General features: G+C 39.5%; 1 protein-coding gene across 2 annotated transcripts in view; it reads right to left on the bottom strand.

Annotated features, from left to right (window-relative positions):
• LOC104048328 (ankyrin repeat domain-containing protein 26) overlaps positions 1-27,849 on the bottom strand; it is a 59,124-nt gene that overhangs the window by 9,559 nt on the left and 21,716 nt on the right. For both annotated transcript variants that reach the window (XM_064446737.1, XM_064446747.1), the window contains exons 17-33: positions 23,015-23,100; positions 19,280-19,515; positions 18,294-18,443; positions 17,371-17,404; positions 17,009-17,144; positions 15,499-15,712; positions 13,165-13,348; positions 12,521-12,667; positions 10,313-11,266; positions 8,416-8,568; positions 6,710-6,885; positions 6,415-6,508; positions 5,244-5,321; positions 3,997-4,131; positions 2,826-2,938; positions 2,264-2,405; positions 123-404 (exon numbers count right to left, since the gene is read on the bottom strand). In XM_064446737.1, coding sequence (XP_064302807.1) covers positions 123-404; positions 2,264-2,405; positions 2,826-2,938; positions 3,997-4,131; positions 5,244-5,321; positions 6,415-6,508; positions 6,710-6,885; positions 8,416-8,568; positions 10,313-11,266; positions 12,521-12,667; positions 13,165-13,348; positions 15,499-15,712; positions 17,009-17,144; positions 17,371-17,404; positions 18,294-18,443; positions 19,280-19,515; positions 23,015-23,100 — 3,314 coding nt within the window. The remainder of the gene's footprint in view (positions 1-122; positions 405-2,263; positions 2,406-2,825; positions 2,939-3,996; positions 4,132-5,243; positions 5,322-6,414; positions 6,509-6,709; positions 6,886-8,415; positions 8,569-10,312; positions 11,267-12,520; positions 12,668-13,164; positions 13,349-15,498; positions 15,713-17,008; positions 17,145-17,370; positions 17,405-18,293; positions 18,444-19,279; positions 19,516-23,014; positions 23,101-27,849) is intronic.

Below are 27,849 nucleotides of genomic sequence, written 5' to 3'. Positions count from 1 at the left end.
AGGAAAGACAGAAGTACAGCACTAACACACAAAATCACTCCAAAAATAAAATACTAAAAAAACAATGACCACAACAAAAGTATATCATAGAGACTACAGACACAAGTGAGAAATTACCTTACCTGCAAAAATAGATTGACTTCTTGTAATTTTTGTCTTATTTCTTGTCCGGCTCGTTCTTCCATCTCTCTTTTGTATTGTTCTATTTGGCTGTGATCCACCATGTTAGTCTCCAAATGATGCTTGAGGTTAGCCACCTCTTCTTTCAGCTGGCATTTGCTCTTCTCCAGTTTTTCATGGTTCCCACGCATGGTAGACAACTCTTCTTTCAAATCCTGATTTTGTGCTTCTAGCTGCATGCATCTTTTAGACTCTATCTCCAGCTGCTGGGAAAGTTCACCAACCTGTAGACAGAAAAAACCAAAAACCCCGAAAAGGAATTCAGAGGGACCTAAAATTAGTCAATTCTGTGAAAAATCTGTAAGGGGTTGCCCATCAAGAGTACTTGTCATCTGCTGACTTAGTATTAAAACCAAAGTGAAACCAGGCTGCTCTTTTAAAACAAGAACAGCTTTCACATCATTTCTGATAGGACCCCTCAGGTTCCCATCCTCTCTCAGTTCTCCTGCAGTAGGTCACAGACCAAGAGGTATCAAACCAGCAGCATTTCACCTATAGGGCTAGGCTGAAAAGCACTAGGGCTGTTCTTCGGTGAGATGCTCATATGCTTATGGGAAATTAAATATACCCTTACCTAGCCACCTTCTGGTTTCATCAGAAACAACATGTATCATGTTTTAGAGGAATTCTGACATGCTGTCAACACAGTCAAAGCTTCATTACAGAACTGACAAGACAGGAAACAGATACTCTTTTTCCCATTACACTGAAAGATTTGTAAATATTGGTTCAGAACACTGCTTTTACAGTAGTAGTGGAGGAAGACATATTCTCTCTAGGTCAAAGCTGCAGTCTATTTTCAAAAATTTGCAAGAAATATCAGACTTTCAGTAGGTCCCAATGGTCAACTACAGCTCCATCCTCCTCTTCCCCCCCTCCAGAAACATACCTTTTCTATACCTATAGAATATAAAATATGATGTCCTGTCTTTTACGAAAAAAGTGGAGGAAACTAGCATAGTAAACACTTGAAAGAGTCTACTTTCTGTTAGAAACTTTAGACTTATTTAAAAGCGCCTAAATGTAATGTCCTTCCCGGTCATTCAAAATAACTCTTCCAACAGAAACATAAAAATGCTACAAACTTTTGGACTGAAAATGAGCTGCTGCAAAGGCAGTTGACCCATTCTACAATACCACCTTCTAAAAATGAACGTAGCTCTGATACATGGCTGCTTTAGCAACAGATCTCAGTAATGACTGGAGAAGTAGATAAAAGGTGACACGCTACTGAACAGCCAGAGCAACCTCAAAAGCCCTTCTGGGAACTCTACTCCTGGGTCCCCATGACAAGGGAAAGAAACACTGAGACAACTACCAGCGAGCAATAAGTTACAGAACTTTTTCCTGCGTCACCTGAGCGCATCGTGCCCTGGGAATCAACGACACCATTTAGAAAAGCAAAACCTGAACTGCCACCTGCTCAGCTGGTGCCTAAGACAGGGCTCAAGGGGTGATCTTGGGCAAAGCCAACTTAATAGGGTTGTTCTGAGATATGGCCGTGTTACTTCCTTCTCTTCCTGAGGAGGAGTTCATCTGTCAGACCGAGGAGATGCTGCCACAGCCTCGAGCTGCAGCCCAGCCTGTGCTGGGCCTCCCTGCTCTCAGCCCTGACCCTCACCCATGGACGTAATGTCCTGGTTGGATTGCAGACCTGCGCGTCCCCATGGACTGGCCTGGTGATTTGCACTCTTGGTTGGGCCCGCTTACTGTCACTGGACCTGTTCTGCTCTTCTTGCTGAGGGCCTGTGGGACTGTTCCCTGGCCCGTGAGGTCATGGACCCTGCTAGCCTTGCTGCAACTCTCAGATTGCCCTTCCTCTACACGACAGCTTCTCCTGGATGTGCCCTTGTAGATACTGCTTTACACATGTTTTCATCTTTACCCATAATAACTACATCAGTATTAGTTCTAGTCATGTACTACTGTAACAGTAGAATGAGCATCAAGAAAAGTCTATCAATTCCAAAATACAACCAAGAAATAAATCACCAACATGAAAACAAGTATAGGGAAAGGAGTAACACAGGTTTCAAAAGAAAAACCACCACCACCAAAAAACCCTAAACAAGCGAGTGCTCACCTTTGTTCTTAATCTACCAACTTCATTGACCATTTCAGAATACCTGTTCTTCATTTCTCCCTGCAAATGAAGCTGGGACTCTCTCTCTCTCTCTTCATACACTCTTAGTTTCTTCATAGCTCTGTTCAGAAGCCTCTTCAACCTGCACAACAATTTAGCCAAAAAAACAATGAAGCAAAGGAACAACTGGCCCTTTTTACATACTCTCTTATAAAGAGCACAGACATGGCTTGCTTTATCTTTAACATGCTTGACACACCACGAATTACAGAGAAAAAACAGCATTCCTGTATCACAAAATCACTTGGAGGGTCCAAATTTTACATGGAAAGAGGAATAAGACACTTCCTTCCCTCCCAGGAAAGCCAGAGGGCAACCTGCATTTGCAGTTCTTTTGGCAACCACTGGAAGCTATGGGCACATGTACAGAAGCACCTTACAAGAACTACCATGGGGCTTGAATTTGCTCACAGATGGTTATGTACACCTATTTTTACATTAAAGTTCAATAAAGCTTGACTTCTACACGGGGATATCTCTTCACCGCACTAAAAAGCCATACCTCTTACAGTCTTTCTGCAGTTCGATGTTTCTTTTCATTTCTTGGTCCAGACGCAGTTCAACTGGGCGTTTCAACTCTACCAGCTTCTTCACTTTCTTTCTTTCACCCTCACACTTTCACAATAGAAAAGATACATGACACACAGAGCATATGAACAGTATCCACGTGCATTATGTGCATCTACCATTCTTCACTGAGAAGCTGATCTATGTCGCTATCTCTTAGCCAAGTTCCACAGAAAGCGAAGGGACAGAATTCCTGAGTGTCTAATCGCTTGAGGTTTCACATCAAACAGGCCAATACCTAACACAGAAACAGATGCCTACACTGAAGGAAAGGCCACCCTCTTCTAATGCTTCAAGGCAAAAGGATGGAAAAGATGCTGGAGAACACTTCCGACAGTTCCTCTGCTCATGGCAGGGATTACATAGATAAGGACATCATGGGAGAGCACAGGTCAATCTAAAGCTTTCATGGGATCTTCAACAACCAATAGGCAGGGGCTTGCAGAAGAATTTGACCTTTTGGAATTCTTCAATGTTTTATTCCCCTCTGCCATTACCTCCATCTCTTCTTTACAGGTATTTATTCACACATTGCTTTTCTTCTTGGTGTTTTCTCAGCCAAACCAGAGGAGAGCTAGCAGCTCTTTTGACTTTGTACTTCCATTTTTCCTCTACGGAAAAGGAGAAAAGGGAAAGACTGCCCCTTGGACACTGGCAGCCATTTCTTGTTTCCCAAGCACTAGTTCATTTAGCCAGAATTCCTTCAATACGTTTTTCTGCAAGGCTTTTAAGCTCCCACTACCCTGAAATCATGTGGCAGCCTCTCCATACATTGCACTGGATACATGAAATATTTTAATCCTGCCCAGAAACCACAGGGTCAGTAGGTGACCAGAAGGAATCCAAAGAATGAACTGGGGAATTGCAGCCTTGCTCCATGTGCTCAACTGCAGTGGGAACTCTTCCCAGTAGAGCCACTCCAGAATTTACACAAAGATACACAGCTAGCTTTTATTTGCTACCTGGATGATCCCCGAAGGATGAGGTACTCAAGAGTCTGAATGGCAGGGACAACAGAAAACACTGCATATGTAAGAACTTGACAAAAAGGTAAACACTGTTCTCCTGGGTATTGGCTAGGTGTCTGGAGAGTTTTCTGGGCTCACCTGTTCCAAGAGTTCAGCCTTTTCTCTGTCAAGCTGAGCAACTCGCTCTTCAAGATGGGATCTTGACTTCAACTGCTCTTCCCACATGCTGTGCAATTCCTTTGATGTCAGAGCCAGCATGTTCTGCTTTTGCACCTGTGAAAGCAACAGTGGCAAAAGCAAAAACTAAGGTGACCAGAAAGACAACACTGCAATAGAAAGCAGTAACTTAAATGGACACGGGGATAAGCTTTCCTCCCCCCACCCAAGATCTACGGTTAAGGTTAATGCGGAGTGTAAAACACACCTCAGGAAGCATAACCAAGAACAGCAACTGAAGCTGGTAGAAAGAACGAACACTCTAGAAGTGACACGATGAGGCTGCAACTTTGAGGGATAAGACGACACACAGAGGCACACACAAAATCTCTCTACAACTTTTTTCTAAAGGCCTGCCAAAGCTCAGAATGATACATACTTTATAGTAATGCCTCTGGTGCCTGCCACAGAAAATACCCTACCCTCACTGCTTCTGTAAGAACTGTACATCTGCAAGCAAGAAAATGTTTTTAAATCAGCAATGCTATTTGTGCTTCTACCCAAAGGGACAAAGATTTGCGTAACAGATGCATTTGAATGGAACAGAACTTGCTGATTCAGTTAAAGTGTAAAGAATGCAAGTTGACTAGATGCTTTTAGTGGCATTCTGTAAGGAGGAAAAAAGAAAAAAAAAGAAAAAATATTCCTACTGATCTACAGAAAGTCATGAAAACCTTAACACAAAGACTTAGATAACAAATCCTCAGGGTGTACAACTTTTTCAAGTGTCCTTACAGAGCAGGTGAAATGCTGGGTCTTACAACAGAGGCTAACATCATCTCAAGGGCAAGCTGTGACAAAGCTGCAATGGTAACAAGTCCAAGATCTCCCAAGTCCAGTCTCCTCTCTCAGCTTTCAACCACAGATCCTCTCCTTGCCCACAATATCCATCCTATCCACCACACAGCCACTCGCTCACTCCCCCCTGGTGGGATGGGGGAAAGAATTCATCAGATGACTCACACTGATGAACCCAAGTATCTTGCACACCACCACACAGATACAAAATGCAGCAGCAGGGGAAAGAAGAAGTTTACAGCCTTTTCCTTTGAGGGTGGCTTGCCCTCAAGAAGGGTATTTGTCAGCTGAACTGTGCCTACACAGCCCACCTGATCTTTCATCAATTACCTGCACACAAAAAATTCAAAGACTAGAAGCCATTTCTGTACCTGCTGCCGGTGCTGGTCCTCTGCAGCTGCCTGTGTTGTCTGTAAGCCAGTTATCAAGTCTTCCAGCCGGTTATGAACCTACAGAAGCATTGAAAGCAGCAAGAACACACACTATGACTTTCCAGACTGAAGTTATACACCCCATTACCAAAAATAAGTATTACCTACACCTCTTCACCTCTTTATTCCTATAGTATTTACACCCAGCACCAACGATCAAAATAGCCTTAGCTTGATGCCACTGTAAAACTGTTAGCAATCATAGTTTCTGCTGTTTGCTTCAGGGAGAGAGAACACCATGTGGGATATAAAGAATCTTCAGTGAAAACAAGCAGGAGTAGCTTTTCGCAACCGCAGTACGTTTGAAACCCATGCCCTATTAACCAAGGGGGAAGGACCAGCATTGTGACTGCCTTCCCTCTTCTCTTGTCAGTATCAGTACATAACGAAGTTCAACTTTCACATGTAGTTACTTTCAAAATCTCTTCAGCACTAATTAACAACTATAGTCTTAACAAGAACCCCAGGACGCTGGCAACAACACAAAAATAATTTGCTTCATAGAGGCCACAGATGAAAGCAACTTATCTGAGCTAAAATTTACCACTGTGTAGCGGCACCAGGAAATTCCAAGGCTTGCATGGAGTTCTGCAAATGACACTAAAGGCATTTGTCTTCACCGTTTCATGAACGCAAATACACATGAAATGGACAAAGGAAAAGCACTTTAGCATAGCAAAAGCTCTGGGGAGTATAATTTTTCTTCTGGTCTCATGATGCCAGTCAGGCCTCTGGCACGAAGCAACTGACATCAATATCCTCTAGAATTTCCATGAGTTAATTTGATAAATACCTTTAATAATACACATTGCAGCAAGTGTCTGAGGCAACATCTGATCTCATGATGGGACTAAGGCAGATAGTGTGTTTTAGTACCAAATCCTTGCCTTTTACAGCATTAAGTAGGACTTGCTATAGTAGCATGGGAAAACTCTCAAAACCAGAAAGGTGGGGAATGGACCAGGCCGTTTTCTGAGCAGCCTTTATTCAGAAGAACGCAGGAACTGAGGTCCCCGTGGCTCTCCAGGAAAACCTCATCTTAAAATTTTCCCGCAGAAACAGTGAACTAGGCTCAGGAAATCACAAGAAGGGAAGTTTATGAGCAGCTTACTGAGGCAGAGGCTTGCAGGTCTCTCTGAAGGGCTTCAATCCTATTGCTTTGTTGCTGGACTGTGGCTTCCAATCTGGCATTTTCAATTTCAAGGCTTAAAGAGAAATACAGGTCTAATTATGGAAATGCCCCAGAGCACCAAGTCTGAAAGAACAGTGCGAAATACCATAATCTAAACGAGACACATCCAGCAAAATCGTGTATTAACTTGCTGTGATGCTACAAGGCTCTCCTGTTGTTTTCGCACAGTCCCAAAAAGCAACAGGCACCTTGCTTCACTGTGTTATTCTCTTACCGTTGCACGTGTTCCTCCAGTTGTTTTACAGTGGTGTTAGTCCCAGAAGATGCCAACAGGAGGTCCTGCAGTTTCTGGGACGAAGCTATTACTTCTCTTTCCTTATTATCCAAGGCCGTCTGCAAGTCATGAACACAACGCTCGGACTGAAGATGCTGTTCTTCCAGCTGCTGCAGCTGTAAAATCACAGGAAGAATCCACAGTAGTCAGGTGAGCTTTGACAGAGAGGAGTCAACTGCTGCTGCAGGATTCAAGTACTGCATATATCTGCACGTGGCCTCTCCTCAAAGAACTGTAATCATTTCAAGTACCCGCAAACCTTCACTTCTACTAGCAAATGAACACAAACGGTATTACTTTGTCATTTTTATACTGGCCTCTCCCGTCCCTACATTGGTTTCCTATAGCACAGTTCTAAGCACCGACACGGACCCTCACACCCTTCCAGTGACTCGTGACACTCTTTGTATCCCCTTGTTTGCTCCTCCATTGAAAATGTGACTTAAATAGTTCATCCTTCTCCTACAGCTTCTTCACAGCTCCCTCCCAAGGAGATTTAAGATGATTTTTATTTCAGAGCTCTGAGGCCTCTCTGCTCCAGTTTTTGAAGAACGCTGCAAAATGTGGTCCCTGCCTCAGAAAGCGGCTTCCAGGTCACTTGCCAGAAGGCTGCTTAAGGCTGGCAAATTACAGCAGGGCCAAAGAAGGGGGCAGGGGGAAGATATATGCAGAATAATTTACAAGAGCTTTCAAAATACACAACATGTTACCTGGTGGTGGGGCAGGGGAGCACAGACAGCATAAAAAAAAATCCCAGGTGCAGTCCACTATTTCTACTGTTCTTCAGAAATTAACCTGCTTGGCCCAACCAAATGCAGTAAGCTATAGACACATCAGTTTATTCTGCAAAATGCCTTAGCAAATCCAATCCTTTGTCCAAGTAAGGACATAGTGTCCTTACGTCAAAGACCTTCCAATCATAGACACCAGGTTTATAAATGTCCTGTTTCAGCTGGGATAGAGTTAATTTTCTTCACAGTAGCTAGTATGGGGCTATGTTTTGGATTTGTGCTAAAAATAGTGTTTATAATGTAGAGATGGTTTAGTTGTTGCTACGTAGTGCTTACACAAGTCAGGGACTTTTCCAGCTCCCATGCTCTGCCAGGTGCACAAGAAGCTGAGAGGGAGCACAGCTGGGACAGCTGATCCCAACTGACCAAAGGGATATTCCGTACCATATGAAATCATGCTTAGTATATAAAGCTGAGGAAGAAGGAGGAACCGGGGGGACATTCAGAGTGATGGCATTTGTCTTCCCAAGTAACCATTAAGCGTGATAGAGCCCTGCTTTCCTGGAGATGGCTGAACAGCTGCCCGCCCATGGGAAGGGGTGAATTAATTCCTTATTTTGCTTTGCTTGCGTGGGCGGCTTTTACCTTACCAATTGAAGTGTCTTTATCTCAACCCATGGGTTTCCTCACTTTTGCTCCTCCAGTTCTCTCCCCCATCCCTCTGGGGGGCAGTGAGCGAGTGGCTGTGTGGTGCTCAGTTGCTGACTGGGACTAAACCACAATAAAACATTACCATTCATTCACACATCACTGAATCTATTCTGCTGAAGTTTCTTCTAGGTTTTAGGACATCATTCGTTCCTACTTTCAACAGCCACCCTCAGATTTATTCATATAATTACAGACATTATGTACCTTGGTTTTAACCTTCTCCAATTCCTTTTGCAAGCGCATTTTGTCTTCCTCCAGGTCACTGCGGTAGCGTGTAGTAACTTCAAGTGAAGCTTCTGACATAGATTGCTTTTTAAGAGCATCAGCAAGCTCCTGCTGTAGCTGCCTGATCATGCCCTAATGAAACAGTTAAATGAGCATGAAGGAAATGGGGCTATTTCATGTTCTTACTTTAACTTATTTGATTATACAGTTAGACCTGTCTTCAGATTGAACTAAAAGGTATGAAATTTTGCCTGCCACCAACCAGCAGGCATCTACAGATTATGACCTCCCTTCATCTTTCTCAGCTGAGCACCTTCAAACTATCAGGAGCTATTAATGAGGATTTCTGTTTCCTAATACAAAAAAAAGTTTCAAGGATTATTCTTCTTGGAACAACACACAAGCACACACTGCAATCACGTATTTCTTTCTAACAAAACCCTAAGAAATCTTTTGTGATGTAAAAGCTATAGTTTGACTGCCGATATTACTCTGATGACCAAAGGCAGGATTTTGTATTAAACCGTTCTTTGTTCTATTCCTCCATTATACAATTATGATTAAAAGAATACATATATCTGAAAGCTCTTTTGAGATACGCTTTAAGTGTACATGGAATCACATCCTCTGGCAGTCATCTTACTGAGTTCATTTTAGAGTAACAACTGCCTTTATACTGACAGATTAGGTTTACAAAAATCTGGATAGTTCAGATAGAGATGTAGTATCTTCAAAAGGAACCTGTTATTTTGGTAGTAAGAATACAAAGCAATTCACAGATTGAAATGACTGACAGCACTGCTGGAGTTCTCCCCCACACCTTAAAGTAAATGACAAATGAATAATAAGGTGGTTATCTGACACATGCAGAATCTACTTCACTCAAAGATTCTGGATTTGTTCAGTAGAGAAGACCCTACCTACCCCTAGGAGCATATATAATACATTCTCCCATTTTTTATAGCTTTTTCTACTTTTGCCTACATTTAGTCTACCTATTTCCTCACTCCTACCCCCACCTTTATTTTCTTCCACCTTTTTTCTTAAAAAACATGTACATGCAGAAATGGGAGCAACACTTGGTTCATGCATGTTTGAGCGACATAGAATTATGCTGGTGCTCTGCACAGAAGCATGTTTCACACTCATGTATCGTGTCAATTTGCAGAAAGGCAGTTTAACTGATTTCCTAATTAGTCTTTTGTCCAGTTAGTCTTTCACAGAGCCACAAAGGAAGAACATATTTGAATATGGCTACACTTCATAAAGTAGAGAAGAGAAAGCTTAGGTCGGTGTCTGAAATTACCTTCTCAAGGAACAGGCAGGCCCCTTAGAACCCCCTAAACACATACATAAGTTAACACCTGGACACTACTAATACTCTTCTATTTTGATGGCAACTTATGGAGAAGTAATTTTTTTCTCTGTAGGAGCTTAATATAAATTCATTCCCCATCACTTCACTTGTCTGCATCTCCATTTCTCAACCCTTCCATAATGGATGGTTTTTCCTTTTATACCACTCTTATTTGTGTCATCAGTGCAATACATATATAAAACCCATCCAATACATAAAATCATTCTACAGGGCATAAAATGGACAAAGGAAGAGAAATGAAAAAAGTTCTAGAGACAAATTACCTTTCTTGATCGAAGTTTAGACTTGGATACCTTTTTTCTGTTCTCTGATCAGATCTGAGCAGTAAAATGTTGTTCGCTAAAACCTTTCACAGTTCCAAGAGAAACACAGATCTGAACAAATCAGCATTATTTGGTCCCACACATCCCAAAACTTATGTGTCTAGAATGTACCAGGTATAAGATAATTCCAAGAACTGACAAACTTTCAATTGTGCTTTCTAAGTGGATACTTTACCTCTCTTTCTACTTTGTCAGTCTCATGTTTAAAGACTTGTTCTCTTAAATCAGCACACTTGGCATTTAATTCCTTGTTTCTCTCTTCCACTAGGTAAACTTGCTTTTCAGTATCAGCTCTGAGTTTGTTGAAAATATCATTAAACCGGTCCTGCACATCATTCACTACTTTTTCTTTGATTATTCCCTTGTTCTGCATATCTTCCAGTTGCTGACGGAGTAAAAGATTTTCACTCTGGAGCTGGGCCAATCGCTCCTGCATGGATTCCTGCTTTATTATAAATTTGCTTACTTGATCTTTCTCAAGTTGTCGAGCATGATCGCATTCCTTTGCCTGACACTGGGCTTGACTTAATTCTTTTTGGGTCATTTCTAAAAGCAATGTTTTTTCTCTGAGCATTTGTTTCAACTGGTGAAGCTCGTTTTCTAGACTATTAGCTTTGCTTTCAGCTTTACTCAACTGCTGAGACAAGCTCTTGTTGGTTTCTCGCACATCAGAGAGGTCATGATGAAGCTTGTCTTGCAAGCGAAGCCATTCATCACGTTCTCTCTGAAATGTTCGTTCAACATCATTTTTTGATGACTGATGACGTTCAAGTTCTTGGACAGTAGTGTTCAGGCGGGAACGAAATGATTCAATTTCTGTCTCTAGTCTGTCTTTGCTTTCTTTTGTCTGCTCAAGTTTGGAAGTTAGCACTGCAGATTCTGTCTTTAGTAAGTTCAGCTGCCCATTGTACTGAAAAACTGTTTGTGTTAAGGCTTCCTCATTCAGTTTAAGTTCCTTTTTGAGATCTTCATTTTTTTCTTTCAAGGTCTCATTTTCCTCTAAATATTTTCCTTCTTCCTCCTGGTGCCTAAGTCTTACTTGATCAAGTTCTAGTCTTAGCATAGCAATCTCATCTTGTAGTAACTGATTTCTGAACAACAGATCCTTTTCTCTCTCAGTGTCGGATTCCTGAATCACAGAGAACATGAAGAAATAGAAGATTGAAAATGAATCTACAAAACCACTTCAGCATCAAACTGCATTTTAGCATTTCTACTACTGAAGCACGACTTCAAAGATGAGAGTGAAATTCCAGATAATACATAAGCTACTCTATGAACCCATGCACATGTACAATGCACGCACATCCTGGAAGCATAACATACCCGTAAAACTTAAATGAACACCCCAAATATACAATGCCTTTTTTTTTTATTTAAACCAGCAACCAAATAATAAAATTATTTAAAATATCTCAAGTATAAAGCTTTTAAAGTGACAGTGCTTTCTTGTATGTGCATACCTTTAAAATATTCCCTTCAAGGTTAATTTAGCTGTATTCCAAATCCAGTAAAAACAAGGCTAAAAAGGGTATTTTCCTTCTGGGACATTTAGCAAAATTGCAACAAATATAAATGGTACTTTTCATCTTGTATCAGTTGTCAAATGCCTTAGCAGTTATCTATATTACTGGAAGGTAGCTATACAACTCAATTGTCCCTGGAATGCAATAGTCTTGTAATTTCCTGTTTATTATAGATATAACTTTTTACCACGTAAACATATTCACCCTACATTTATCGGGCAGCACAGCCAAGAGCAAGTTATTCTTCAAAGCACTGTGCATTCTTAGTAAATTCAGTAAATGCTTCTCAAGATTTTTTTTAAAATACAGTGTTTATGATTGCTTTTTCTCATCCAATTATTCTAACTCCTACATAGTTTAAATAATTGCTGATATTCTTCCATAAAATTTTCGTATGTGAGGTGGAAAAGAAAGGCATACTTGAAGTAAGTTTGATAAGGGAATAAGTAATTACAAGAAAGAAAAAACAAAACCAAGTAATGGGAACACAAAGAGTGAGCGTCAACCAACTTTCTTCCTGATCAACCTTGATGTGGGAGCGTTTCACTGATAGAAACCTTAAAAATTGATGATAAAATGTCTACAAAATGAAAAATACCAGGTAGCTTAAGAAACAGGGTAAATAGTGTCTTCTATTAGTTTCCTACTTGCACATGCAATTCCGGTACATATGGGATTGATGTCGCTTTCCGGAACTTAAAGACATATGGGAAAGCATAAAGGGTATTTACACAGTGAAGATATATTGGTAAACTGTAAATAATCCATCAAGAAGCAGAAAGAAAAGATTTAAGATTTTTCACGACTTTAGAATGAACACGGTGAAATTTAATTAATTAGAAAAAAAATCTGCTTACCTCTGAATTTTTTCCTATAGTTCTTCTTGTCTCTTCTTCTAGTTCCTTCTGTCTCCAAAGGTGGTTGTTCAAAATTCCTTCTTGCAGGGCTCTGGCACTCTTTTCCTGAGAAAGCTGTCTCTGTGTTTCATCACGCTCTTCTTCAACCTACAGTAATATAATTAAACTACTTGCATCTTGAAAAAAATCATAACTAGCAATACTTTCCCATTCTCCTTCATTTTCTTTCAAATATTTTTGCTTCCCCACAGTTACGATAATCCATCTATAAATAATAAATTTTAGTTTTCTTCTGAAAAATTAAGAAGCAATACAGAGTGTTTTGTAGTAATTTAGAAGAATAACTCAAAGTCGGGCTTTGCCTGAAATACAAAATGAAACCTAAATTTTGAAAAAAGAATAAAGGAATCATGAACTTGCAAAGGGGGGGAAGAAAAGGGGAAAAAAAGAAAAAAAAAAAAAGAGAACAGCCTGCTTGCGATGCTTGTGAAACAACTGTTCTCAACTGTCCTCAAACTTTGGCAATAGTTATCCAATGCCTCTTCCATTAACAACGTACCTCCTTCTTTAGGCATACTGGAATACAATGCCGGTTAAAAAGAAGCAAAAAGTAAGACAAGAGTTTAACTCATTATTTAATATACCTGTTTCAAGAGCTTTCTCAGTGTTATTAACTCCATTTCTAAATTCCTTGAGTGTAACTCAAGTTGCTGTTTCTCCTCCATCTCTTTACAATATTGATCTTCTTTGCTTCTGAGTTTTTCTCTTGTTTTCTCATATAGTGTTTCTATTCTGAGCCTCTTTTCCTCTTCTTGTTTCAAAGTAAATCTGGGATTTAACAGAATATTTGAGAAGCTAAAGCCCTAATATAAAAAGTGGATATTCCACATTCCCAAGTTGCAGAGACAACTTAAACCATAAACATGTTAAATCTTTTAAGATTACATATTTTTACTGTAATCTTTGACTTTTTAGAGAATTCTAACTTCATTTCATTATCCATGGTATCAGTTGTACAAGCTATGGAATTAAATCACTGAGTGACCTATTGTTGATTTTTAAATAGGTCTGTATCAGTAAATATACAGTAGTATGCACATTTCTATAATTCTTTAAAAAATCATCTTCATATTACAGACACTTCATTCAAAAGGAGTTCATTGTCCTATCAGATCAAAGCATCATAAACTTTTACTATGATTAATATACATTTTCTTAATATGCTGAGCATTGCCTACGTATTACAGATTTTGTGATTGCAAGTAATACTGCTGAAGCAGCACACCACTTATCTATGACACACCCAACAACTTTTTAGCAAGCCTTCTGTAAATCTAAAAGAACTGCTGACCATAGGAGGAGCAAGCAGTTTCCATTTACTCAATAATTAGGTCAGTGTTCAAAAATAGATTTAGAAATGCATAGGGTTTAAGCTTAATACGATTAAAAGTAGCTTTAAACCTCAATGGATCTACATCCAGGAGAAACAATAGCAATTTAATTTTGAAGCTAACTTATAATGAAAGCCTTAGGGAATGTCAACTTCTCCACTCTCTGAAACAATCAGCAATAAGCACCAACATGTTAAAAAATGGTTCATGGTGTGTCCACAGCACCCAAACAAGAAAGCAGTTTTAAATTTGATAATTATTTGGAATATTTTTATCTGATATCCTTGCAATAGCAAACAACAACAAAAAAGAAAAATCAAGTATTAACATAAGGAAAGTGCTTGACAACTGAAAATCTGCTTTAGAAATTCCACAAACTAAGTATCAGCAACCACTAATAAATTATGCAGAAGATTGACAGTAACATTTGTATTTGAATGGTTAATATTGAAAGGAAAAAGCTTTATAGTTTTTAGTGTAATTTCACAAAAAAGTATAGATTTTATAAGTTAATATTGCTTTTAGAATTTATTTAGAATACAAGTATTAAGTCTTTGTTATGACTAGATATTTGAAAATTTTGAAAAATGGTTGGAGTCAAATCCAGGCGAAGTTGGGACTGGCTTTGTCTTCCTCAATCCTATTCCACATACTGGGAGGCACGACTCCAAGCTCAGTTCCCTCAGCCTCTCCTCACAGAGCTGGTGCTCCTGCTCCCTGACCAACTTGGCAACTCTCTGCTGAACTCACACATCTTGATTAAGATCTCTCTTGTACAGGGAAGCCAAAAATTGGACCCGGTGCTCTAGCCACAATTCAGCAAGTGCCGAGTAGGGGTGGACAATTACTCCCCTCAATCTCCTGGCTCTGCTGCTCTTACTACAGCCCAGAATGCTGTTGGCATTCTCAGCTGCCAGCTCACACTGGCTCATGTTGAGCTTGCTCTCTGCCAAGACCACAAGGGCCTTCTCAGCAAGCTCCCCAGCCAGGCCATCCCATGGTACATCATCACAAGGAGATCTTCCTTCCCAAGTGCAGGGCTTTGTATCTGTCCATGCTGAATTTCGTATGGTGCCTGCTGGCCACTCCTGTCTGACGTGAACAGTGATTAAAAACCTCACGCCACCCAAGTCTAGCTCAGGAGTATGGAGAAAACAGCAATCCCAGATTTGACCTTTCAAACAAACAAGCAAACAAATGCTCTAAGCTCTGTTCTGAGTTGCATTCTCTGGAGTTACCAGAATTCCTAGTATTATACTCCAACAGAAGCTGTGAAGACAAAATTAAAAAAAAAAAATACATAGCACATAAATCTCTTATAAATATTATTTTCCTACATGTACACTCTTGTTCTCCTCTCTTGCTATTAAAAAAAAAAGTTAAACCAACATCCAGAAGATTTTATATGGGGCTAATATCCAGGCATTTCCCACCCTGACATTATGTCCTTAATAACATAACTTGCCCATGGGATTAAAAAAAACCCAAATGACGAGAAACTTCTCATCCTATTGCCTGTACCATCAGCATCTTCTGGAACGTGAATGCTGACAGGGTAGCTCATTATCAGAATGCAAGGTTACATACTTAAGGCTTTGGATATCACTTTTCCATTCTACTTCTTGGTGAGCCAATATGGATTTCAAATCTTGAGTCTCTTCCGCTATTAATTGTGACTCTTCCTTCTCACTTTCCAGTTTCCTTACTTCTCTCCAGACAGCTGTATACCGATTTTTCTCACGTTCTATTATCTGTTCATATTCAAGAAGTATATTTTGAATTTTCAACAAAATAGCAGAACCTATTTTGAGATAGAAAAGACACAAAGCTGGACATATGCACAAATATGTTCCAATGTATAAATTATTTAATGCTTTGCTGCACTGGGTGTAGGTGGCAAGGTTTTGGTAATGGGAAAACTGCAAGTAGTAGGGAGGTCTCTGTGAGAAGAGGCCAGGGGTTTCCCTGTACCTGACAAAACCAGCTCTGATGGAGCCACTGCAGGGCACAACTGAGCCTCTCAGCCATGTTGGTGGCACCTCAAGGAAAACATATTTAGGAAATGGTAAAAATGCCACGCAGGGGGAGAAGTGGAAGAGAACGTGAAAAACAGCCCTGTGAACACCAAGGTAAGTGAAGAATGAGGGGGAGGAGGTGCTCCAGGTGCCGGAACTGAGATTCCCTTGCTGCCCACAGAGACACCATCATGCAACATGCATTTCCCTGCGGCCCCTGGAGAGAGCCATGCTGGAGCAGACATCCACAGTGCAGCACTGTGGAGGACCCAATGCCACAGCAAGTTCATATTTCCTAAAGGACCTGTAGCCCCTGGAGAGCCCAGGATGGAGCATGTTTTCCCTGAAGGACTGCAGACCCTAAAAGGACTCACACTGAAGCAGGAGAAAAGTGTGAGGAAGGAGCAGCAGAGGGAAACTGCTGTGTCCTGCCTGCAGCCCCCAGCCTCCCTGCGCTACCTAGGGAGCGATATGGGAGTTGTGAGTGAGGGAGTGAAGTTGAGCTTGAGAGGGGGTGGGGTGGGGTGTTCTTTTAACTTTTTTTTGTCTTTGTCCAAATGTAACTGGTAACAAACTAAGTTAAGTTTCCTGGAGTCTGTTTTGCATGTGAGAGTAACTGATAAGTGGTAGTCCTGCCTTTATATTGATCCTTGAGCTTTTTCATCCTATTTTGTCCTATTTGTTGGGAAGGAGCAGTGAGAGAGTAGCTGTGTGAGGGGATTGGCCTTTAGCCCTTGCCTAACAAAATTTGTCATTAACTATTGGGGCAATATAAAGCGGAAAAAGATATCTTGCTAACTCTTGATGACTGCATTAGAAGGAGCTGAACTGTATTTTGCAAGAACCTTCTTCTCCTGCTTTGGCTAGACAGAGAACCAATGATAAAGTAAGGCATGTCTGCTGACAATACAGGCACACATCTAAGGTTAGGTGAGAATTTCACATCTTTTGAGGGGATCTATAAACATAAAAAAATATTACATCAAAATATAAAACTAAAATATCTAGGAGTGCATGTAATGAAATCATGTTTTAGAAGAGAAACTTGTAACAGCTGAAGACAAAGTGACTTAAAAACATACCCGTATGATCCACACTAAGCTGTTCTAAGAGCAACATAGCCTCTTTGTAGGTTGAAGTTGGTAATTCAACATCCTCTGAAGTTGTGTCAGATGAGTGGGTTAAATCAAGGTCACCAGTTACATCCATTTGTGTGACCTACAAACAATACAGTATTTTCTGTATACAACTATATAGCATTACAGATCATTACAAATGAATGAATGATACATTCTCTCATTCACAGCCCATAGATTTGGCTCAAATATGATAAAGTTGCATACTAGCAGAAATTTGTGTATCTGGTTGATCGCTACATAGATGCTGTTCCCATCTATGTGATTAAAAGCCGATACAAACTATCAAGAAACTAATTTTGTAGTACCTTGTTCTTTTCACTCCCCGTTTTTGCTGCAGGTCTGAAAAAACAGAAATATATTTCAGTACTGGAATGCTTTTACCTTATATTGCATTATGAAGAATATCTAAAGTTGCTCTGGAAACTTCATTTCAGAAATGAATTAAACTAAAATTTAATAGAAAAACTTTGTTAGATGTAGTTGAAGACTGAAAAAATTTTGTGTACTATTAAGCAAATAGTTGAAATAACTGTTCTCTGCACTTCACTCAAAATTGTAAGAACCTTACAGCTACAGATACACAGATACACAGTTACGTGCATTCCCTGTTTCACATTAGAGGTTTAGCTCTCTTCGGTATTGAGAATCCTTTTCTTACAGGTCAAAGAACCATAATTTTGAGTTCTCTAGTGTACTGCGTCCAGCTGGGGTGGAGTTAATTTTCATCTCAGCCCACACAGTGCTGTGTGTTAGATTTCTGACCAAAACACACCCGTTTTAGCTGTTGCTGAGTAGTGATTGTATAGTGCCAACACCTCCTTCTCACTTTGCCTCCCACACGAGTAACTTCAGGGTGGGCAAGAAGTTGGGAGGGGACACAGCTGGGAAAGAAACAAAGGGCAGAAAAACCTGAGATGCCTGCAGCGAAAGATTGATTTTGCTCTTTTCTAAGTCTCTCCTCTCGCTTTTTAAAATTTTTATATTTATGCACACGCACACTCGGCAAAGTCAGAATTTGCGCACATCTGACCTCATTAACTTGGCTAGTACCTTCAAAGCACTCTAAGCAAAAAGGAAGTGTTTTTGAACACAAAGGCCATCAGGTAGCGTTGCCATATGAAAGAACAAGAATCATGGTATGCATCATGCTTACAAAACTTACCTTTAGCTTTCAGGTCAATTTTTATCATTAAGCAAGTTTATTTATAACATTCCTTATATTCAGTACCTTCCTTCATCTTGAGATGTTTCACTGAAAGTGCTGTCATCCAGCATTTGAAAATTATTCCCACTGGAAGAGCTCATCTGCTGATTAACTTTACGCTTTGAAGTCTGTCTTTTGTTTTTCCTTGCAACTTTGGCATTCAGGGCAAATTTACTATATTAAACAGAAAGACAAAAAAAAAAATCACCCAGTAGCTTTACATAAAATATTTCAGTAAGACAGACAGACATACTTAAGATGATGTCCAGAAACAACTGAGATGAAAAACATCTACAATAAAACACAGGCTTGACTCCAAAGATCATAGAAGATACCCAAATATTTGAAAAACCTTCCCCTAATTATGAGGGGGAAATGTGGAATCTAAGGTAGATTCGGGTAAGCTGGAACATATCTAATATCCCCATTAGAAGAAGTACCTAGAGCAGAGATTCCTTTGAAGGACAGACAGGAAAACACTCCTGCATACGGTTACATAAAAATACTTGTGCTTTCTTCAAACTTTTGAGATTGGTTTGGTAATATCATCTTTTCCCTTTTCCTGACAAAGAGCATCTGAACTTAATGGAAAGGAAAACACCAACTGCATGGAGATGACTAAAATCACCTAGGAAAGGGTGAAAGCAAAGTACGCTGCAAGTTCCTACTTTTCTTTTCTGGATGGTCATTTCCCACAAAAATAACTGGTTGTTTTCCAGTCTTCAGCTCTGGTTTTGAGGATGTGTTTTGCCTCAGTAATGACAATCAAATCCACAGGAATTTGCTTTCTCTTTTTTTTCTTTTTTATTAAAGCAGGTAATAAATTTGAACCTCCATTATGAGCTTTCGTTTATTCCTAAAAAAACTTTCTTAAATGTATGCGAAGCAGTAGACTACTCAGTATGGCTTTTAGCATTGAAGAAACTACTTCAACGACTATATATTAGAAAACCTAAAAGATACTTTAGTAGTACTACAAATAAGAATTAGAGATTATTTCCTTAGTTTACCCTTTCATTGGCATTTTAATCGATTTTGATCTCTCCTCAGATGAAAAATTCTTTTTGTCTTCTTCTACAGTGTTTTCATCCTCCATTTTGAAAGAGTCATTCTTCCTTAGAGTAAGCTTTTGTTTCATTTGCTGATTAGTAACGTTGCCTGCTGGTGTACTTAATTTATCAAGATCTTCCTGTTTTGCCACCGCCTGCATTTTGAAACATCTTTCTTTGTTTTTTTCCTTCTCAACCTACAAAAAGAAAATTAAGCTTCATATATTTCTCAGTATTTCTAGAAGAGGAAAACGCCATACCCAAGACTGAGTAATTCAGGGTTTACCTCTGAAATCATGTAAAATAAAAAAAAAGTTAAATTCCTTTAGAGGAGCATTTTCACAAAATTACACTACAAAGTGTATTGAGTCATTGAAAGTACTTCAAATTCACTCATGATTAAAGATATAAAAACATAGCCCTTAGAAAGAAAACAACAGTTTATCTTAAAACAGGAACAACAAAAAAGTGAAAGCATTACTGATGGACAAAGAGTTAGAACAACTGCACAATATTAGTTGTAAAAACACAGAAAAAAAAAAATAAAGTGGAAGTGTGCTGGGCTACTGCTTCCTCAATATGGGGGGTTGGGTGGGGAAGGGATGGGGGGAGAAACAGACGCCAAACCCAGAAGCAGTGATGTTTTCACAGCAAACAGATATTTTAGTGAAGGGCAATGAAAACACACCATGCAGAAATCACAGCAAATGAATCGATTAGTCAAGACCCTGTTCAAAAGCTATTTTCATTCTTTGATTCAAAACCAGAACTGACGTAATTGTGTGCATTTCTTTTTGTCTCTACAAAGTGACAACTACATACACTGGAACTGAGTGCCACCTATTGTTAAACTGGAACAATAACGCATTCTGTGTTTTCCAAAAAACTTCTAAGTACATAAAGGGGAATAGGACAGCTCTCCACTGCTCTCTTTATTCATAAGTAATGTATTTCCATTAAAACAAAAACCAATTTGCACAAAGCATCTTCCCTTAATGATGAATAGCTAAAGTGAACAGGACCATTGATATGGAGAAAGACTAAAGAATAAGGAGTAGCCGGTGAACTTCTACCTCTTTTTGCAGCTGTACCTTCTCTTTCTCCAAAGCCAGGAATACTATTTGCAGCATTCCTACCTTACTCTTAAATCTTTCCAGATCTTGTTCTAGTTCTTCATCAAGATTCCTTTCCAGCATGCCACACGATTGCGGAGCATTTGCAAAAAGACTGTCAACTTCTGTTTCTCCTATTTTTTTATTGTCAATGAGGCTGTCCCTGGGAACATCATCATTAAATCCAGAGTCTTTTTCAAGTTTCCGTTCTGTTACAAGAAGTGCATTTTCATCACTTGTAGAAACAGGTCTTATTTTAGGAAGAATATTAGAACTGTCATCCAAAATACTTGTTTTTAAGCTATATCTCAGGGAGTATTCAGGACTTCCCTCTACATTTCTACTACTTCCATTTTCATTCTCTCCCAGTTCCATAGTAGGCATTTTCTTTTCCTCTCCTTTTGCTAGAGGCTCTTTTGTATTATCTGTATTGTTTGTGCTACCTTCTTCCTCTGTACTCCAGGTATCTTCTGCATTTGCATTTAAGTTATTTTGATCAGGAAGGACACCAAAACTCGGAATTACAATTTCCATTTTGGGTTCTTTTCCACCTAGCATAAGTTTAGTATTTCCAAATTTACCTTTACTTTCTAACTTATTACTTGGTTCTGTCGCACGAGGTGAAACAACATGAGAACTCTTCAATTCTTCACTGAAGTCATGTTCTGACATTTCTTCCACACGGGAAGTAGTTTTCCGAGTTTCATTAATTTCACCAAACAACTGCTTCAGCTCTGCTGTAATGTTTTTAAAATTTGTTTTCAGTTCCCTTTTCTCATTTTCAACCCACATTTTTTCATATCTTTCTTCCCAAGGTTTTGGGCTTAACTGCTTGCCGGCACTGTGCGATTCCTCATTTTCTGTTAGGGCTTCCTGATGTGAAATTTCTGCTTTGTCAGTCTGACTTTCACGTGCTGTTTTTTCTATCAAGTTGGCAGTTTCTAAAATATATTTATCCTTTAGCAAACAGGTACAGACAGAAAAATTATCAAGAAAAAAGGAAGTTACAGTTCATCTAGGTAACTTCTGTTGTAAACTCATCCTATCATGTAAACAGAAATAAGACATTTTAAAAGCAACTATTTATAATAGAAATCAGAGGAGACTAAATTAAAGGGTAACTGAATCATCATTTTCTTAAAAACCAGAAGAACTTATTTGACAGACAACAGGGGTTTTTTTTTGGATTACATTAGGATTGCTTTTACCTTTTAGCCTGCCTGCTTTCTGTAACTGGTGGCATTTGTCACAAAGCAATTTATTTTTTTATGCTTTAGTACCGTTTTTCATTACAACTGCCTACATTTTTCTCACTCGCCTTCCTCCATCATTCTCTGCTGTCTGGCATTTCATAGTTTCATGCCAGCGGAGCTAATACAATGTGAATGAACACGACAAGTTTTTACTATCCACCACAAGGAGAACAAGCTAAGTTAGGACTAAGTCTTCACCCAAGGCTCAGAAATACTAAAATTTATTCCAAGCTCCAAAGAAAAGCATTTATTAGGGAAACCTGTCCATTCCTTCCCTTATTCCAACAATCAGGAACCAAAGCTTGTATGAAAGCTGTACCATGCCTCAACCCTACCCACTCTCCTGATGTCCATGACCCCATGCTCTGTTCCTCAACAGTTCTGACTGCTCCTGTCATGTGTCACATTCCTCCCAACATGCTCCCTCCCCACATGCCTCCTTAGCCCGTGGTCACTTCTAAATAGCAGCCTTGGTCTCCCAATGGGCTATGACCAGCCAATTCCTCACTCTCTTTTCTCGTTAGCCAGGCCCTTTTCTCCCTCTGCAAAAATTCCTCCTTTCAGGCCAGGGAGGAGCACCTCAGCCAGCCACCATCTGTCTCAGTCCCTCCATTCCCAAGTTCATTGCCCCAATACTACCACCTTCCAATAGGCTTAAGTTCTGTGCTCTGCCTGTTAAAATTAAGCAGGTTCTTCTTTTATGGTGCCTCGGTGTGGGGTGAAAATAATTTGCTCCACTGTCCCCTGAGGTGTTACAGAAGACTCCAGATCCCTCTATCCAGCCTGACCTCTATGCCCAACACAAGCAGGACACCTGCCTTATTCCCCTCTGGAAAAAACACTTCTCAAACACTTTTTAACATGGTCAAACAAGGGTACATTTTGCAGAGGCAGGGAAAGCATCAGGAAGGTCACCAAATTTTGTTTTTTTGTTTGACCCTTCTCTTACAACGGGGAAGGCTGGGCGTGTTTAATCAAACAGATCAGCAGATTAGAGACAAATATCCCCCTTCATCTGAATGTGCATTTTGCATGGGGGGGGGAAATAAATGTATTTGACTGCACTGTTTCCCAGCACCACAGATAAAAAACACTGGTCAAAATTTAAGCAAACCAGCTGGAAACAAATCAGTATAACAGCAAGTATCCAACATAATAGCAAGGATTTTACCCACCATAAGAAGATTGTATCCAACTTTACTTCAGAAATACAACCTTCATCTATAGGACTCTCCCATCAGTATTATTCACTGGCTGATAAGTTTTCTTTACCTTAGTGTATAATACAATTTACCAATTCAGACTAATTCAAAATATTTGGTTTTACATACCTGCACCCCATAGTTTTCAATGGCATCCTTGATATCTTCTTTTTCAGCTGATGATGACATATGAAAGGTAGATCCTGAGAACTCACCTACAGTGAAAAATACATATTTTTATAACCAGCATAACTTCATACTACTTATTCACACCTAGAGTGCATCTTGAATGATCATATTTGTGAGAATAATCTTAACACAAAATAACACATCCCCTCAAATGTTTGAATTCCTAGAGAGAAAATTATCATAATACAGATCTAAGATACCTCTGTGTGAATTCCTTTCTTCCAGGGCATTTTACTTTTGAGGAAAATTAATGAAGGAAATTTGCTGAAAATCACTATTAATGGTCACAAATAAACCATTCCTGTTTCTTAAGGGTAGGACTCACTGTGTGCCATACAGTAACAAGCTACATTCCTCCAGCAATTTTAATTTCCCTATGTGTTGTGCACAGAAAATCACAAACAAAATCACAGGCTTGAAATATTTAAGGCCCCAGATTTACTCCATGCATGAAACAAATCTGTCTCTAGACATGGATCTGGACTAAGTGTTTCAAACTGCTGCCTAATCTGCTGCAGAAGATACAGATGGAACAGTGAATGAGACACATTTGTGAGATGTTGAGAAACAGACCATTATCCAGACATTTCACTTGTACCATTGAAAACTGGATTCCACCCTTTCCTCTCAGAATTTCTAAGTAATATTGGACAGGTCACAAACTCCTCCGAAACAGTCACTCAGTCTGGGCTCCTCATTATGGGGTGCCTACCTTGAATCTGTTATACCTGAGAATTTACCTCTGAGAATTGGACTCCAAATGGTCCCAGATACAACTCAGAAGCAGCAACTCATTGCCACTGTTTGTGTGGAAGGCACACTGAACACTTTGAAGTATCTTCAAGCTGCATCAGGGGAGGTTTAGATTGGATATTAGGAAAAATTCCTTTACTGAAAGAGTGGTCAGGCATTGGAACAGGCTGCTCAGAGAGGTGGTAGAGTCACCATCCCCAGAGGTATTTAAGAGACTTGTAGACGTGGCACTTCAGGGCATGGTTTAGGACACATGGTGGTGTTGGGTTGACAGTTGGACTTGATGATCCTACAGGACTTTCCAACCTTAATGATTCTATGATCAAGTATTTAGAAAGAAACAAATCCCAGCAGCTCAAGTGTGGCATCTAAAAACAGAGAAGAAGGCTTTTCACCTTAATCACTCTGTACCTCATTTCCTGCTCCATAATTCTATGGTTTGTATGCAATAGCCTTTCTATACACAAAGGGACACAATTTTCTATTCTTCCTAGAAGAAAAGTGAGCAAGACAGGGAGAAAATAGGTACCATCATAAATATACAAGAGTCCAGTGGTAACAAGTTACATGGCAACCTCACTTCTGGCATTTTCTGCTTTAGGTGACTGCTTTTGCAAGCTTTTATTTCTTGAAGGGGATTACATTAGATACAAGCTTAGAGTTACAACTCATATGTCTGAACTGGAAACCTAAGCTCCTCAGTCAGTCATACAGGTCTCCAGAGGTCAATTCTAATCTCAAGTTACACAGTGTGAAATAACAACCTTCCCCTCCCACTTCCATCAGTGGTGGGTGCAATTTCCTAGGTTTTTGTATATTTTTTTTGGGTATCTTAGCACAAAGCATTTCCCACCACACATTAGCCATTAGTGGATTGACAGCACATATTTCACAGGGGTTTTGTGATGATATATTGATGACTATGACACATTTCAGACAATCTGATGAGTATTAAATATAATAACAACAATAATTAATGATTATTTAAGCATAATGTTCTGTAAGGAAAACAGGCATTTCTCCCTTTTTCTTCCCCCCCCCCCCCCCCCCCAAAGATGACAGTGTAGATTTAGCCTTTACTGATGCTTGCAGATATCCCAATACCAAGCTGTTTGCTGGTGCAGATGATGGTTCCATCCAGCATTAGAAATAGAAGACAGATGTGCTGATGATGGTAGATAGCACCATAGAAGTTACTGTAGACCGTGTCATAAATTATCAATACCAAGATGCTTGGAATAAGTAAATAGCCTCCATAACTTGGAGATCAACATCTTCCTTTCCTCCAATAGATATGCATAGTTTTTGTACATGGGTCCTTGTCCTCTTACTAGAATTGCAATGTGGCTGGATATTTTGAACCAGCAAGTCCCTCCCTCACTGATCATACAGTTCTGGGAGTGCCAACTGGAAAGGGTGGCCAGAAGCATTGGAGCCTGATGAAGTCAAAGAGAAGCATCTGCAGAGACGTCACACTGATTTGTAACATCCTTTCAGAAAACAAGGAAAATAACTCAAAAGAGCAGAAGTAGGCACAGACAGGCACCCAGTATGTTAGTAATTTGTACATAAGCCTCTTGGATGGTTTCAGTATCTCCTACAAAGAGAAGTGTCTGGACACATCAGCATGCTCAGAGTTTCTACTACTCCTAGAACCCACTCCAGCCCAAGCACAGCAGGGGTGGCCAATCTCTCAGACAGATGGGACTGCTCCTACACTGTTTCCATAAAGGAATGTTACCCAATTTCTTCTGTCACTTCATCAATGTTCATTCAGGTCAAACTGCAACGTGCATGCAGCTTCCTACCATACAACTTGATAGGTGTGATCACTCCCACCATGTAACATGGACACTACAATTTTGCTTAAAAGACAGAGTAAGTATTTTGTGGATTCAGGAGAGCTGTGACACCTTTCCTGAGGAATACTGCACAATGCAGACTGAACAAGCTTTTGTGGTCAACTGTATCTGCCCGAAAGCTGGATAAAAGCAGAGCTGTTGGCACCTGGAGTTTTGTACTAGCCTTCTAAACATGCAATTCACATTCTCTGTTCAGAGTACATAGGTGTCTTAAAGTTTTGGATTCTGTCTCAGCGTCCAGATACTTTAATTATGTACCATGCTGCTATAATCAAAAAGCAACCTGAACTCCTATTCAGACTTGCCCATCATGGTCAATAGTAAAGTTTTCAGCAGCAGCTCTCCGAGTCTGAAGTCTCAGTCTTCAGATAAGATTTTAGGACCTTTGAAGCCTGTAAGATTTCTTTTCCATAGGGTTTAATCAATCTTGAAAATTCTGTATGATGGGCACAAAACAAGGAAAAAGGCAGGAAAGATGAAAGGCAATACTGTTCTTCCACCTGCAAAATTCCAGTTCTCATGGAATCAGTAACTCTAAGCCACTGGAAAATAATTCAAAAACAAACTTAAAAGGACTTCTCCCATTAGCTCTTGCAAGTAAAATGTCTTCTCATCTTGGAGCAGTAATTTCCGAGTCTATTTTCTGCATTATTGGCTTCTGTCAACACTGTGAAAAAGGGATCACCCCTCATTGTCAAGACTTTTTCCACCTTTAGCAGAGGGAGAATTTTTTAGTTAAAACACTGGTAGAACCCTAGTCTGAAGCTTCTGAAGAGCCTGTCATTTAAAAAACCCAGAAGTATATAAAAAATTCAGAAAGTAAATTAAATTCCAGTATTTTTGTTAGTCATTTAATACTAGCATGCATTTTTATTCTTGGATACCTGCAGTGGGGTTAGGTGAAACTGGCTTCGTGCCTAACAAAGACACAGAAATCCCTGTGCATACAAGGGATGTAAATCCCCCACCTTTTACTGCCTGTTCTCTAGCCACCATTGAAAGTTGACTTTAGTGTTCTTTCTAATTAGCCTTTACCTCTCCTCTCTTTTGAGATTTCCTTCCTGAAATTGTCTTACCTAAAGACTTTCTGCAGGTTACAGTGCAAAGCAGCTACTCTTCTATACAGAAAATACGAGAATACCACTACCTAATTTTGACCCAAAAATAAATTTTCATAAGTTATTACTATGAGTCAGTAACAAAGTAAATAGAATGAAAAATTTCATCTCTTATTCAAGATTTCATTGTGCAAGATACTGTACTTGTTTTCCAGATTTATGAAATAAACTTGTGAGGGGTGGCATTCAACCTTTGTAGGGTTAGAAATACTTGTGCCACAGGAATCACGATGCTTTTCTGAAGCAATCTAAATTGCTTAAACCCAAATCAAAACTTAAAAGTTTGAAAGAAATTTTCACATGTACTTAACACCTGATCATCAAGATAACACATGGGTAAAACCCAACATGGCATAGATGAATAAAGACACGTAGGAAAAATAGCTGACATGAAATGATCTGTGAAAAGGCAGTCTTTCCTTTCTGTGTTTATAATTTTATAACATAGTGGTCCACTATGGGGCTTCACATTACTGTGTAATACAGACAAACCCAAAACTCATGTTTAAACTGTGCAACTTAACAATCCTCTATGCATACCACAAAAACACTATCACTGCAAAATAAATAAAGGGCAAAAGAGGACCTGTTGTTGCTTACCCATTGTAAACACAGGAGAGAGGAGAAGAAGGTTGAGAGGAGGAAGAGAGAGATATTTTTCCTAGAGTGAAGTTTAATCTCTATTATTGTCAAAAGAACAATTCCTCCCCCCTAAAACAAGGATGACAAAGAACATGGAACTATTTGTATTCAATCCTTAGAAGTTACAATAATTTAAAAGTTTCCAACTACCTACTCTGTTACTTGCCTAAATATCTGTTCATCTCTCTCTGGTTTATATTTTCAATAGCTGATTGTAGAAACTCTAAAACCTGAATGGGGGATTGCTTCTCATCTGATTAACAAATATGCAAATCAATAAATGTTAGAACAAATAAACTAAAAAACCTTTAAGGCCATATATCCTTTTTCCAATATATAAGTGGACCAGCTAGCTGCTTCACTTTTAGCCTTATTTCCAAATAAAAGAGACATCCTGACA

This window comes from Phalacrocorax carbo, chromosome 1, assembly GCF_963921805.1.
Source record: "Phalacrocorax carbo chromosome 1, bPhaCar2.1, whole genome shotgun sequence".
NCBI lineage: Eukaryota > Metazoa > Chordata > Aves > Suliformes > Phalacrocoracidae > Phalacrocorax > Phalacrocorax carbo.
This window is presented reverse-complemented; position numbering and strand designations above follow the sequence as displayed.